Source organism: Somniosus microcephalus, chromosome 5 (genome assembly GCF_052327205.1).
Source record: "Somniosus microcephalus isolate GS21.2 chromosome 5, FLI_Smic_1.0, whole genome shotgun sequence".
In the NCBI taxonomy this organism is placed as follows: Eukaryota; Metazoa; Chordata; class Chondrichthyes; order Squaliformes; family Somniosidae; genus Somniosus; species Somniosus microcephalus.
This window is the reverse complement of record NC_140991.1, coordinates 92,559,977-92,575,417: the sequence shown is the minus strand read 5'-3', so window position 1 is coordinate 92,575,417 and position 15,441 is coordinate 92,559,977. Positions and strand designations below refer to the sequence as shown.

Here is a 15,441-nt window from a genome sequence, read left to right as displayed (position 1 = left end):
TGTCTTCTGTGGTAGAGAATTCCACAGGTTCACCACTCTCTGGGTGAAGAAATTCCTCATCTCAGTCCTAAATGGCTTACCCCTTATCCTTAGCCTGTGACCCCTGGTTCTGGATGCCCCCGCCATCGGGAACAGCCTTCCTGCATCTAGTCTGTCTAGTCCTGTTAGAATCTTATAAGTTTCAATGAGATCCCTTCTCATTCTTCTAAACTCTAGCGAATATAAGCCTAATCGACCCAATCTCTCTTCATACGTCATTCCTGCCATCCCAGGTATCAGTCTGGTGAATCTTCGCTGCACTCCTTCCATGGCAAGAACATCCTTCCTCAGATAAGGCGACCAAAACTGCACACAATACTCAAGGTGTGGTCTCACCAAGGCCCTGTACAACTGCAGCAAGACATCCTTGCTCCTGTACTCGAATCCTCTCGCTATGAAGGCAATGAAGAACAATACTTGCTGTCTATGTCCACAAAGAGAATAATTTTCATTCTGGTTCTCCCATTTGGTTCCTCCCACCTCCAATTCACTATTTATATCCTCACTAAACTTTGCAGTTAAGTAAAATTTATGATGTTTTAAGCTAATAGAAACTTCCTATGCTGGGAGGCATCCATTTAGTAGGACAAAAACATTTTGACATTAATAAACCTTTTTTTGAAAATCAGAATAATGAAAGTTTGCAAATTATTAACTAAAACCTACAATCAACTCTTCTTCCAGCTTGTTCAATGTCAATTCGGCATCATCCTCTGTTAATGCTTCCTCTTCCATCTCCTCTGCTGGATACATAGGCCTAAATCAATACAGCTGTAATTTAAAAGCAGAACTCTTTCCCATGTCATGCATACTATACGCTTAATTGTGAAGGTATTCAAATGATACCATTTTCAACAACATAGCCAATATATGCCTACAATGAATGTTAGTTTTATCAATGTAAAAACTTATCAAAAACCTTTTTTTTTTTTTTTTTAAATAAAAAAGAGTAACTTTTGTTTTGTTCTAAAAGATTACTTGTAAATTGTACAGAAACTGTACTTTGGTACTTGTGAATTTGTTAGCCCTCTGAATTCTGAAAGATCTTTTCAACTTTCAGAATATTAGCCCTGAAATTGCAGGACTATTCTCCCAATGTGGAATCTTGTACAACACGAGTGCAAATTGGACAAACATGTTCAGAGGTGACTGCACTCAACTTTCAGTGCTCCTGATTTGCTGCCAATATTTATACAATTTACAGATTTCTGACCCCCTCCAAAGGAAAGTCACTAATCTGTCAGCAAGTAACATATTTACCAATGTGCTTTTATTTAAATCTATTGATCAGGAGAAACTGTTTTAACCCATGTTACCATTTCTTTCTAGAGAACCAAAAATCTATTAAATATTAAAATCTGTATCTGGTTCACCGCCTTCCATTTGAAAACACATTGCAAACCCTTCTGCCAAATCAATGACCCATATTTTCCGATCGGAGGCTTCCTGCGTGCGGAGGCCTCCAATCTGGAAAAAATCTATGCCCTTACCCGATGGCTCCAGAGGTCCGGACATTTCCGCTCCTGGGCCTCTCCACGACGAAATGTGCAGGGCCCACGTATCCCAGGGGCGCATGCAGTTCGCAAGCGTCCCTGGGATCACATGGGCCATGGGGAGCCAATGGGAGAAGGGAATCTCGCTTCATACTTTTGACAGCTTAGACATGTCAAATATATGAATGGAGATCACTGAAAAAACATCAAAACATGAAATACATTTTTTTTTAATCACGTTTTTAAAATTAGCTAAAATTACATTAACTCAAATATTTTAAACAAAAACATTTTGAAATTTTTTTTTTTAATAAACAGGGCTAAAAATAAACGTACCTTTAAAAAAAAGTATTTAAAAATTATAAATGAGTGAAAAAAAACATTTATTTTTATTTTTTTAAACTCTTATGCTGGTAAAAGCAGGCCTTACTTTTACCAGGCGTAAGATTCTTAAAGGTTTTCAGCGGGAAGAGGTTCTGCAGAAAGCGGAACTCTTCCCCCCGCAGAGGCCCTTCTCCAGGGCAGGCGTCCGATCTGTCAAGAGGATTCTTGACAGATTGGAAGTGCCGGTTTTCAGCACATGCGCTTTGCATGCCTGAAACCGACACTTGCGAGGTCCCTACGGTTGTGTACACAGCTCGTACACACCTGTAGGGATCGGAAAATACGGGCCAATGTGTTTTTCCATTATAAAAAGTGTCCACATTACCTGCAATATCAGTTACAACTCTAGGTGGTGCTGTGATGAGGGTTCCAATGTTAAATGTTAGCTAAAATTGTGGCAGCAATACTGCCTATATTTATACATTGATCTTTATACCGAAAGGTGCTAGTACAAATTAGCAAAAAATTGAAAGCAGTGAATTTTTGGGGGAGAAAAAAAGTAGTCAAACTTCCTAAGACATGGGAGCACTCAAGCTTGCTAAAGAGTGGAAGGTTGTGAAATTTTTAAAAAAGGCAAGTAATTATTGCAAAACACATAATAAACCCAGAGTATTTCCTCCCTGGGGAAGTCCTGGCATTCCCTGGAAGTTTTACAGTTCCCTCTCAGCTGAGGTATTTTCTTCCTTCCCTATCCTACCCTATTCCTTTCCTCATCACCCCCATCCATGTTCCCCTACCCTCTTCTCCCACTCTCTCCAAGGTCCAATTATCTATAATCTCTAATCCTGCTTGACCTGAAGATTTCACTTGGTCCTGACTCCCAGAATGCTGATCAACTAGTATTTTTTTTAAAGATTATAACTCTACGTTGCACAGAACTACACAAGTCAAACCTCCATCACATGTTCTTACCTCTTCCAATTAAAGCCAGTATGCTTGAGGGCTTCTTCAGCTAAGCGATCCAGAACATGACATACCTGCTCCCCATAACCTTGCTTCAGCTTGGAGGGAGGGAAATCTACTGAGCCACCCTAAAATAAAGGTTTGAAAATAACTGTGTTGTTTTCCAAACGTATCAACTACTGAAAAACATTAGCGATTATTTGAGAATTATAACCAGGATAATGTAAAATACTGTAAATTTACAACAAATATCTACTGCAGTGTTGAAAGACATTTCATTTGCCATTAATATTTGCTATAGATTGTTTAATCACAATCAATAAAGTTAACAGGACTATTTTGTTTAATTAATTTCTGAATCGTTTTGACATTAATTAATTATTAATGAAAAATCTAATAGATTTGGAAAGTTTTTTCATCCATCATTTCCATAATTTTCAGTACAGGAAACTTTGTGATATCCGGCACCGACGGGACCGAGCTGTTGCCATCCCATCAAAACTGCCGGACAAATCAGCGCTAATATTGAAACATACGGAGATTTTGAACTCCGTATCTGGCAACAAACCCTGTTGCTTAGCTTCTAAACAGTCGGCCGTACCTTGCAAGCGTCTCTGTAGCGTCTCTGTAGCTTAGCAACAGCTTCAGCGAGACCTTGCAGAGCTTGACTGTTGAGAAAAAAGCAACGAAAAGAAAAAAAACCTAACGAAACGGCTCCTGATTTTTGCCGGTGGCTCGAGCTTGCCGGACATTTAGCCTCCGGATTAAACAAAGTTTCCTGTACTTATTAAAGTGGAAATCCTTTCAACAAAAGGTATAAATAGAAAATGAAATAAAAACAGCATAGATGACTCAGTTGGCAAGTAGCAAGGCCATAGAGAGCAGAAGTTCCCAGGTTCAATCCGTGAACCGTGATGTTATGTGATCTTACCCAGGTTTGTAGTAGGGGCACCATAATTGACCTCAGTGCTCCCGGGTTAGAGAAGGTAAAACCAGCAGGGTACCTGTTGCTGACTGCTATCCACAGTCCCTGCTGGAAGTATGCACGTGGATGTCGAGGGGGGGGGGAGACAGGACTGTACTCAGCCATAACAACTTCTATGGTTGAATAGCCTACCAACACCACAATGCAAGCAGTCAATACCATCAGGAGGATATGGGAGAAAATGGCAAAAAATCTTTGTGGAAAACTAGATACAAAGAGCAAAAATTAATTCCCATTAACAAATTGTGTTCTTGTACTTAATACATTTATCAGCAAATTATTGCTTTCAGAAGCGCACTCTAATCCACCTTTATTAAGGGAACCAAGTACTGTAAATTTAAATTTTAAGCAATGTCATGTGTTTGGGAGGAGGGAGGCAGGTTGATATTTGGGTTACAGACCCTTTGACAAAACAGTGCTGAAAGGGGTCTTTGCCTGTGGTGTTGGTCTATTTTTCCCCTCTTTTTGGGTCTGGCACATCCACTGTGTTATGTCAGCATTCTCTGTTTTATTTTAGATCTGCTCTTTTTAGTTCTTTTCTTGTTCTTACTCCCATTACTTCTGCTTACTGATTATGAGGACCGCTCCAATGTTTTGCATGTTCTTTAGTTCTTTTCTTTAAAAAAGGTCCACGCTCACTCATGTTGCAATGCAAGATAGCCTCTGAACTGCTCCCATCGTTCATCACCTATTGGGAGTACCGCCCATTCTCGAAAGGCTAATCACTTTTTCTGATTATGCTTTCCTTTTGCTATTTTATTAGAGCAAGATATTTAAACTATTTCAGATGACAAGTACTATTCACAGCCTTTTTCCTTCCCTTACCAAATTCCCCATCTTTTTGTTACTGTATCCAGGATACCATCTGATGGTATGCTGTTGTGATGTCATCATGGGCCAACAGAAAGATGATTAAAAATCCATAGTCCTGCATGAGTACTACCGTTACATATCTACCCTAATCTTTGCCTTGCCTATGTAACCAGAGTTTCCCTCTATCTATTCACATGCACATTTTGGTTGCTGCTCCGGACCCAAGCCTATTACTTCTATTTCCCTTTTTCTTTGTCTTCTCTTTATCACTCGGGCCCTTCTCTTCTGTCTCCTCTGTTTCCTGTTACCCAATTATGCCTCATTTCAGTTTTCCCCTCGCAGGTACTTTGCTCTACCCAAAACCCTACCCCCAACCTTTCACTATTCCTCGACCTTCCTACTCTCCTCCTACCACCGTACCAGGTTTCACTCAGAGCTTCCGGCCCATATCTACTCCATCACAAAGACTGCCTACTTCCACCTCCGTAATATCGCCCGTCTCTGCCCCTGCCTCCGCCCATCTGCTGCTACAACTCTCAACCAGCTTTTGTTACCTCTAGACTCGACTATTCCAATGGTCTCCTGGCCGGCCTCACACCTTGCACCCTCCGTAAACTTAAGCTCATCCAAAACTCTGCTACCCGTAAACTAACTCGCACCAAGTCCTATTCACACATCACTCCTGTGCTCACTGACCTACATTGGCTCATCTTTGTGTTCAAATCCCTCCACGGTCTCGTTCCTCCCATCTCTGTAACCTTCTCTAGCTCTACAACCTTCCGAGAACTCTATATTCCTCCAACGCCAGCCTCTTGTGCATCCGCCACTTTCTTTGCACCACCACTGGCAGACGTGACTTCAGGCATCTAGGCCCTAAGCTCTTGAATTCCCTCCTTAAACCTCTTCACATCTCTCTCCTCCTTTAAGAAACTCCTTAAAACCTACCTCTTTAACTAAGCTTTTGATCACCTGTCCTGAAGCTCGGTGTCAATTTTTGACTGAGTACGCTCCTGTGAAGCACCTTGGGACTTTTTACTACGTCAAAGATGCTACATAAATGCATGCAAGTTGTTATTGTATTTGTTAAGAGGAAAACTTCTGCTGTTCAATATTTATAGTGCAACTGTAAATGTGAGTATAATTTCACTATAAATAGCAAACAGTAAAAACCTTTAAAACTTTAAGAGTCAATTTAAAAATTAAGTATATTTTTGCATGAAACTTGCTGTAAAAAAAAGGTACACATTCTGGGGTCATTTAAAAATCTGATAGTACAAAAATAAAGACAAAAGCTACATGGGTTTACAGATGGTCCATTTTATCGTCACAGTAAAGTTCTTGATTATCAACAGGAAGTTTAATTAGTCTCTCCTCTGCATGGACATTTTCTATTTTGACTGAAAACATAGTTCATAAAAAATGTTTGGAAAAAAAAACTTGATAGTTATTGACTTTTAATCACATATATATGCAAGAAGCTCTAGATGGTATATAGAGGTGATAGTACTAAATAAAATTCAGCACCTTAAGTAATATTTCCTTTTTTACAACAAATGTTTCCTCTTTGCAGGTATGGCAAAATTGTGAACTTGTTGTTTCTAAAATATGTTTACAATTTTACTACAGCTAGCACACTTAAAATTTTCTCCCCTCCTTGCGAGTTAAACTTCTAGTACAGTACTTACCAACGCACGAAGTTCTGTCAGAATATTTGATATTGTTGCATTGGGATCGTCATATTCTTGGGGCTGTTCAAATAAGCGTCCTGTCTGGTTTAACAGCCAAGCCGCAAGAGATGTAAACATGTAGAACTGCTCACCAGGGTTTGTGGGGAGAGCAAAGTAGTGTCTGTTCAAATAAACATTTAATAGATAACATATCCATCCATCATAGTATACATTGCTTGTTTACCTTCTACATGGTGTCTATTTAAGACCACAGGTGCCTGTACACTATCGCTTCCCCAGTCCATACATTAATTAAAATGTTAGAGCTGATACAAAGCTACTGAAAAGACCTGAGATATGAAGCAGTACACTTGAAGATTTGGAAGCAACTGAGTAAAAAGCTGCAGTGGCTTTATTCCAAGGAAGTGTCATGCTTGGGCTCCAGATCTGCTTTGGATCCAGATCTGCTTTGGATAATATTTGAGGATGGGAGGAGCAGGGGATAATGTATATGCAAATATAAAACATGAAATGACAAATGGTCATTAGCCCATTGAACCCAATACTTCCAACAGACCACATATACTTTGCACTGCATGAGTACAAAGACAGATGAAGTGGTTACAAAGCTTCAAAGTTCAAAATAAGTATAAATAGAAATAAAAGATTTGACAAACTTTTATGAAATATGTTGACTGTTTTTTCTATAATTTTGGAATGTTGCAGCATGTGAAAAGCTTCCATAGAACCAGAGCAGGGAAACTCAACCCAAATATTTCCAATCAGGCTTGCCTAAGATAACAAAGCAAATTTAAAAAACATAATAGTAATAGGGTGCACACCTCAGTCTATACAATAACATTTATTTATAGTGGGCCAGAGAGTAATATCACATGAGAGGCAACTCAGCACTTGTACAAAAAAAAATACTGCAGATGCTGGAAATCTGAAATAAAAACAGAAAATGCTGGAAATACTCAGCAGGTCAGGCAGCATCTGTGAAGAGAGAAACAGAGTTAACGTTTCAGGTCGATGACCTTTCGTCAGAACTGGAAAAAAGCAGGAAATGGAACAGATTTTTAAGCAAGTGTAGTGGCTGGGAAATGGAGATGGGGATGAAAGAACAAAAGGGAAGGCCTGTGATAGGCTGGAAGGCAGGAGAGATTAAGAGATCAAGGCAAAAGGGGATGGTAATGGGACAGGTTAAGAAACAAAGGATGGCTCTAGCTGAAGTATAAATTGCGCTGGCAGAATGGAAGACAGCTGCCATGTGGTGGAGAAGAACAGACCAAAAGTGTGGATAAAAAATATATATTTTATATATATAAATAATATATATATTATATATATATATAATATATATGTTATGATCTGAAATTGTTGAATTCTATGTTGAGTCCAGAAGGCTGTAAAGTGCCTAATTGAAAGATGAGATGCTGTTCCTCGAGTTTACGCTGAGCTTCCGTGGAACAATGCAAGAGGCCGAGGACGGTGAGGTCCGAGTGGGAGTGGAGCAGTAAATTAAAGTGACAGGCGACCGGAAGCTCAGGGTCCCCCTTACGGACTGAACGGAGGTGTTCCGCAAAGCGGTCACCCAATCTGCGTTTGGTCTCCCCAATGTAGAGGAGACCACATCGTGAGCAGCGAATACAGTATACTAAATTGCAAGTAGTACAAGTAAATCGCTGTTTCACCTGGAAGGGGGGGGTTTGGAGCCCTGGACAGTGGGAAGTGGGGAGGTATAAGGGCATGTGTTGCATCTCCTGCGCTTGCACAGGAAGGTGCCGGGCAAAGGGGAAGAGGTGTTGGGGGCGAGAGGAGTGAACTAGGGTGTTGCGGAGGGAGCGGTCCCTACGGAATGCTGAAAGGGGAGGCGAGGGGAAGATGCATTTGGTGGTGGATCATGCTGGAGGTGGCGGAAATGGCAGAGGATAATATGTTGAATGTGGAGGCTGGTGTGGTGAACAGTGAGGACAATGGAAACTCTATCGTGGTTCCGGGAGGGAGGGGCAGGGGCGAGGGCAGAAGTACCCGAGATAGAACAGACACGGTTAAGGGCTGTGTCAACCACTGTAGAGGGGAATCCTCAATTGAGGGAAAAGGAAGACATGTTGGAAGCACTGGTATGGAAGGTGGCATCATCAGAGCAGATGCAGCGGAGATGGAGAAATAGGGAGCATTGAATAGAGTCCTTACAGGAGGCGGGGTGGGAGGAAGTGTGGTCCAGGTAGCTGTGGGAGTCAGTGGGCTTGTAGTGAATGTTGGTCAATAACCTATCCCCAGAGATGGAGACGGAGAAGTCGAGGAGGGGAACGGAAGACTTATACCAGCTTTTTAACTGGAGCTAATTAATTGAATCTCATATCATTTATACAAAAGCAAGATACTGCAAATGCAGGAAATCTGAAATAAAAACAGAAAATGCTGGAAATAATCAGGTCAGGCAGCATCTGTAGAGAAAGAAACAATTAACATTTCAGGTCAATGACCCTTCGTCAGAACTGGAAAAAGTTGGAGATGTAACAGGTTTTTAAGCAAGTGTAGGGGCAGGGAAAGGGGTGGGGGAGGAAAGAACAAAAGGGAAGGTCTGTGATAGGGTGGAAGGCAGGAGAGATTAAGAGATGAAAGGGACGATGGCACAAGGCAAAGGAAGATGGTACAAGGCAAAGGAAGATGGTAATGGGACAAGTTAAGAAACAAAAGATGGCTCTTGATGAGGTGTAAATGGCAATGGAAGAATCATCAACAGCTGCCATGTGAGAGAGAGAAAAAATAATGGGGCAGAGGTTATGGTCTGAAACTGGAATTCGATATTGAGTCCAGAAGGCTGGAAAGTGCCATTTCCAGTATTTTGTTTTAATTATTGTACAAACTGCTCTCTTCTAACATTCAAAGCCCGGATGCATAAAACGCAGAATCCCATTGAGAGTTGGATATAAGTACGGTCGGGCTCTGTCCCTGAGCCCCGTGTGCCGGGCTCACAGTGCGGCCGCCTCCCCTCCCCGTGTTACAGCAGCGCACCTGGACAGGGCCTTCATGTTGTTCTTTTGGATCAAATCCTCCTCGTAGTTCATCAGCTTCAACTTGTCCAGCAGGTCCTCCATGGTGACAAACATCTGGTAGACGGCGCCGGGGCCGCGCGCCCCTTCATCGCCACAGCGGCCGTCATCGGCCATGGGAGCAGGCGGCCTGGCCCCTTATCACGGTGCCGCTCGGTGCTGGCAGCGGCTCTCCGTCTCCCAGGAACGGCGGCACCGACCCGCCAAACACACAAACCCCTCCCCTCGAGATCCTGCCTTCGCTGCGATCTTTATTAGGCTGCGATCTTTATTAGCCTGAGACCCCTCCCCCCCCCCCTCCTGCCTGGCGCCACCCGGTTCGGTCCAACACGGTCCCCGGTCTGGTTCAGCTCGGCGGCAGTTTGTGATATAAAGTTGAAACGGTTAAAGGGTCCGAGCAGCCCCGGCCGCCGAAATCAAAACCAACACTGCGTATCCAGGAAGTGACGACAGAAATCCTGCACCACCCCAAAAGGGTAGTTGTCAAGGTGCCCAGGAAGAAGTGAGGATGTAGTAGTTTGTTGCAGGGAATCATCAACAGGATAACCAACCTTTCACTATCATAGATAATCACTAACAATCACAGTCTAGAAGCAACTGTATTACCAAACACTTTATTGAATTATATTTACAAACCAAGGCCAATATTACAGGAAATAACAACATAAAACGCTGGAAAAACTCAGCAGGCCCAGGCAACATTCATGGAGAGAGAAACAGAGTTAACATTTCAGGTCGAAACCCTTCTTCAGAACTGAGAAAAAAGCAGGAAATGAAACAGATTAAAAGGCCAGTTTGGAGGCTGGGAAATGGGGGAGGGGATGAAAGAACAAAAGGGAAGGTCTGAGAGGTGAAGAGACATTAAGAGATATTCAAGACGAGATGGTAATAGGACAGGTAAAGAGATAAAAGACAGCTCTAGATGAAGTGTGAAGTGTGCTGGCAGAATGAGAGACAGCTGCCATGTGGGAGAGAAAAAAAGGAAAAGGCACAAACCAAAGGTGTGGATAAAAAATATATAAAAATATAATAGGGGCTGAGGTAATGATCTGAAATTGTTGAACTCGATATATAGAAACATAGAAGATAAGAGCAGGAGTAGGCCATTCGGCCCCTCGAGCCTGCTCCGCCATTCAATGAGATCATGGCTGATCATCCAAATTCACTACCCTGTTCCTGCCTTCTCTCCATATCCCTTGATCCCTTTAGTCTTAAGAAATATATCCAAATCCTTCTTGAATATACTTAATGAATTGGCCTCCACTGCCTTCTGTGGTTGAGAATTCCACAGGTTGAGTCCGGAAGGCTGTAGAATGCCTAATCGGAAGATGAGGTGCTGTTCCTCGAGCTTACGCTGAGTTTCCATGGAACAATGCAAGAGGCCGCGGACGGTGAGGTCTGAGTGGGAGTGGAGCGGTGAATTGAAATGACAGACGACCGGAAGCTCAGCGTCACCCTTACGGACTGAACAGAGGTGTTCCGCAAAGCGGTCACACAATCTGCATTTGGTCTCCCCAATGTAGAGGACACCACATCGTGAGCAGCGAATACAGTATACTAGATTGCAAGAAGTACAAGTGAATTGCTGTTTCACCTGGAAGGGGTGTTTGGGACCCTGGACAGTGGGAAGAGGGGAGGTATAAGGGCATGTGTTGCATCTCCTGCGCTTGCACGGGAAGGTCACTGGCGAAGGGGAAGGGGTGCTGGGGGTGATAGAGGAGTGGACTAGGATGCCTCGGAGGGAGCAGTACGTACGGAATGCAGAAAGGGGAGGGGAGGGGAAGATGCGTTTGGTGGTGGGATCACGTTGGAGGAGGCGAAAATGGCGGAGGATGATCCGTTGAATGTGGAGGCTGGTGGGGTGAAAGGTGAGGACAAGGGGAACCCTATCGTGGTTCCGGGAGGGAGGGGCAGGGGTTAGGGCAGAAGTGCGGGAGATAGAACGGACACAGTCGAGGGCCGTGTCAACCACGGTAGAGGGGAATCCTCGGTTGAGGAAAAAGGAAGACATGTCGGAAGCACTGGTGTGGAAGGTGGCATCGTCGGAGCAGATGCAGCAGAGATGGAGAAACTGGGAGAATGGAATAGAGTCCTTACAGGAGGCGGGGTGGGAGGAAGTGTAGTCCAGGTAGCTGTGGGAGTCAGTGGGCTTGTAGTGAATGTTGGTCAATAACCTATCCCCAGAGATGGAGACGGAGAAGTCGAGGAAGGGAAGAGTCGGAGATGGACCATGTGAAGGTGAGGGAAGGGTGGAAATTGGAGGCAAAGTGAATGAAATTGTCTAGTTCAGGGCGAGAGCAGGAAACGGCACTGATACAGTCATCAATGTACTGGAAAAAGAGGTGAGGGAGGGGACCTGAGTAGGACTGGAACAAAGAGTTCCACATATCCCACGAAAAGGCAGGCATAGCTAGGACCCATGTGGGTATCCATAGCAACACCTTTAATTTGGAGGAAATGAGTGGAGTCAAAGGAGAAGTTGTTCAATGTGAGAACAAGTTCAGCCAGGCGGAGGAGAGTGGTGGTGGATGGGGACTGGTTGGGCCTCTGTTCAAGGAATAAGCGGAATGCCCTCAGGCCATCCTGGTGGGGGATGGAGGTCTAGAGGGATTGTATGTCCATGGTGAAAAGGGGGCGGTTGGGGCCAGGAAACTGGAAACTGTTAAAGTGGCGGAGGGCGTCAGAAGAGTCGCAGATGTAGGTGGGAAGAGACTAGACAAGGGGAGAAAAGATAGATTCGAGATAGGAAGAGATAAGTTCCATGGGGCAAGAACAGGCTGAAACAATGCGTCTACCAGGGCAGTCCTGTTTGTGGATCTTGGGAAGGAGGTAGAAGCGGGGTTGGGGAACTATGAGGTTGGTGGCCGTGGGGGGAAGATCTCCAGAGGAGATGAGGTCAGTGACAGTCTTGGAAACGGTGGTTTGATGTTCGGTAGTGGGGTCGTGGTCCAGATGGAGGTAGGAGGAGGTGTCGGAGAGTTGGCGTTCAGCTTCCGCTAGGTAGAGGTCGGTTCGCCAAACAACAACAGCACCACCCTTGTCAGCAGGTTTAATGACAATGTCGGGGTTGGATCTGAGAGAATGGAGTGCTGCAAATTCAGAGGGAGGTAGGTTGGAGTGAGTGAGGGCAGCAGAGAAATGGAGACGGCTGATGTCACGGCGGCAGTTAGCAATGAAAAGATCTAGAGAGGGTAAGAGGCCAGAGGGAGGGGTCCAGGTAGAACGAGAATTCTGAAAGCGGGAGAAAGGGTCAGCCGTGCGGGGGGAAGACTCCTGGCCAAAGAAGTGGGCACGGAGACGAAGGCGGCGGAAAAAGAGCTCAGCATCGTGCCGAGCTCGAAATTCATTGAGGTGGTGGCGTAAGGGAATGAAGCTCAGGCCTTTGCTGAGGACTGATCGTTCGGGGTCAGAGAGGGGAAGGTCAGAGGGGATAGTGAAAACGTGGCAGGGGGTGAGATTGGGAGAAGGGGGGTCAGAGGAAAGTGAAGGGGAAGAAGGTTCCGGAGGGGCGTTGGTGTTCAAGAGTTGATGAAGCTTGTGATCCTTGACATCGGAAAGGAAGAAAATAAGTTTTTTGTTGAAGCGTCGGATGAGTCGAAGGATGAAATGGAACTGTGGACCCGGACAGCTTTGAGATAGAGTACGTCGCTGCTGCTGAAGAGAGAGGTTGAGAGTGTTCATGTGGCGCCGCATGGCGTTGAGCGTGGATCTCAAGATGCGGCAGGAGCAGTAGTTGGGGGAACGATGAATATCTTGGAGATACAGGTAGACTATCCTTTATCCGAACTTCCGAAAACCGAAAACCTCTAAAAACCGAAAGTTTTTTCGTTCAGCGTAAGTCGTGCGCACGACATGACCAGAGTGGCGCACGACTTACGCTGAGCAGGGCAGAGGGTCACAGAGTTCCCTCCTGGGTAGGAGATTGCAGGCCTAGCCGGGTAGTGTGAAAGAGGTACCGGGAGAGTGAACCCGACAATACAGCGGCCCGTCCGATAGCTGCAGCGGCCCGTCCGATATTCTTTTCTCCCCCACCCCCCACCCGACCCGACCCGACCCGTCCGATATTCTTTTCTCCCCCCGACCCGACCCGACCCGTCCGATATTCTTTTCTCCCCCTGACCCGACCCGACCCCCAACCCGAACCGCGGCCCGTCCGATATTCTTTTCTCCCCACCGATCCCCCACCCCCCCGCCGACCCCCACCCCCGACCCCCACCGCCGACTCCCCCGCCGACGCCGACCCCCACCCCCGACCCGACGCCGACCCCCACCCCCGACCCCCCCGCCAACCCCCTGCCGACCCCGACCCCCTGCCGACCCCCCCGCCGACCCCCACGCCGACCCCGACCCCCGCCGACCTCCACCCCTGACACCCCACCGACCCCGACCCCCCCGCCGACCCCGACCCCCCGCTGACCCGACACCCTGCCGACCCCCACCCCCGACCCCCCGCCGACCCCCCCGCCGACCCCCACCCCCGACCCACCGCCGACCCCCACCCCCGACTCCCCGCCGACAAATTTCCCAAAACCTTCTGAAATCCGAAAAATTCCGAAAACCGAAACTCAGCTGGTCCCAAGGTTTTCGGATAAAGGATAGTCTACCTGTATTGGTAATCCTGGGTGGATCAGAAACACGAAGGGTGGAAGTTTAGTTGGAATCCACGTGGAATAAGTCGGAACTGGAGACAGTTGCTGAGGAAAATGATGTGGCTGTGAAACTGAGTCTTGGCAGATACCTGATCAAACAAGAGAAGGGAAACTGAAAGCAATGAAGATGAACAAGGTTGAAGAGCCAAACGGAGATCCCGTCGAAGAGAAGAGCAGAACTTCTTCAAGGTGGGCATTCCTAGAAGAGGTGTGGCAGTGAACCAAACAATAATACGATAGCAAAATAGTGCGGATGCTCGAAATCCGAAATAACAACAGAAAACACTGGAAAAACTCAGCAGGCCAGGCAACATCCATGGAGAGAGAAACATAGGGCTGGATTTTCCTAAGCCCCTGAAGTCGGGTTGGAGGCGTGCGGGCGAGAAAAATCGGAGATCCGGGGGTCCCGACCCCATCCCGCCTCCAACCCGCCTCCATGTCAATTTCATAGGAGTCGGGTTGCCGACAAGTGCTGGAACCCGACTCCCAGAGGCGGGAAGGGATTAAAGGCAATTAAACTGCCTGTTAACAGGTAGTTTTTTGCCTATTCGCGATTTTTATTGCTGGTTTGTGGGCTTCCCGACAGCTCCAAACCACGAAAAGTTTTCGAGGCGGGACGTGGGTCTGAGGTCTTGGAGGGGTCGAGATGCCCAGTGTTCAGGTGAGTGAGGGGTGCAGGAGTGCAAAGGTAAGTGTTTTGCAAGTGTTTAAAGTGTTTAAATAAGTTTAACTTACTTTTACTTACCTTTACAGGAGTCCTGCATTCCGGTGTCGGGAGTCGGCTGCAAGAACCACAGAAGCTCCGATTTAAAAAAAAAAATCAGCTTCTTGGTTTCTGCAGCAAAATGATTTTAAAGTTATCCTGAGAAAGGACTGCGGCTGAATTAGCAGTTTTTCAGTGCTTGACAGCTTCAAACAGCTGTTAAACACTGATATTTCATCTGCCAAAAGCTTTTGACAGATGAAATGTCAACCTCTGACGTCACCTGTTGCCGGGTGGCCCTTAATTGGCCTGCTGAGCCCACAGGGCGGGCTCAACAAGGTCAATCAGAGGAAAATCCAGTGGGTTGGCCACATCTCCATGGAGGCGGGACAACAAGCCCGAATGTGGGTTTCCCACCTCCAACCCGCCCCCGTAGCAAAATCCAGCCCATAGTTAATGTTTAAGGTCGAAACCCTTCTTCAGAACTGAGAAAAAAGCAGGAAATGAAACAGATTAAAAGGCCACTTTGGGGGCTGGGAAATGGGGGAGGGGATGAAAGAACAAAAGGGAAGGTCTGAGAGGTGAAGAGACATTAAGAGATATTCAAGACAAGACGAGATGGTAATAGGACAGGTAAAGAGACAAAAGATGGCTCTAGACGAAGTGTGAAATGCGCTGGCAGAATGAGAGACAGCTGCCATGTGGGAGAGAAAGAAAGGAAAAGGCACAAACCAAAGGTGTGGATA

At 45.8% G+C, this 15,441-nt stretch overlaps 1 protein-coding gene across 2 annotated transcripts in view; it reads right to left on the bottom strand.

The window, feature by feature from the left end:
• The window catches only part of ift57 (intraflagellar transport 57 homolog (Chlamydomonas)), a 40,278-nt gene extending 30,493 nt beyond the window's left edge, over positions 1-9,785 (bottom strand). Inside the window, exons 1-4 of one of the 2 annotated variants that reach the window (XM_085987990.1) lie at positions 9,306-9,785; positions 6,303-6,465; positions 2,829-2,947; positions 706-796 (exon numbers count right to left, since the gene is read on the bottom strand). In XM_085987990.1, coding sequence (XP_085844116.1) covers positions 706-796; positions 2,829-2,947; positions 6,303-6,465; positions 9,306-9,460 — 528 coding nt within the window. In that variant the 5' untranslated portion in view covers positions 9,461-9,785. The remainder of the gene's footprint in view (positions 1-705; positions 797-2,828; positions 2,948-6,302; positions 6,466-9,305) is intronic. The other variant, XM_085987989.1, reaches the window with a different exon arrangement.
• Positions 9,786-15,441: the final 5,656 nt, after the last annotated feature.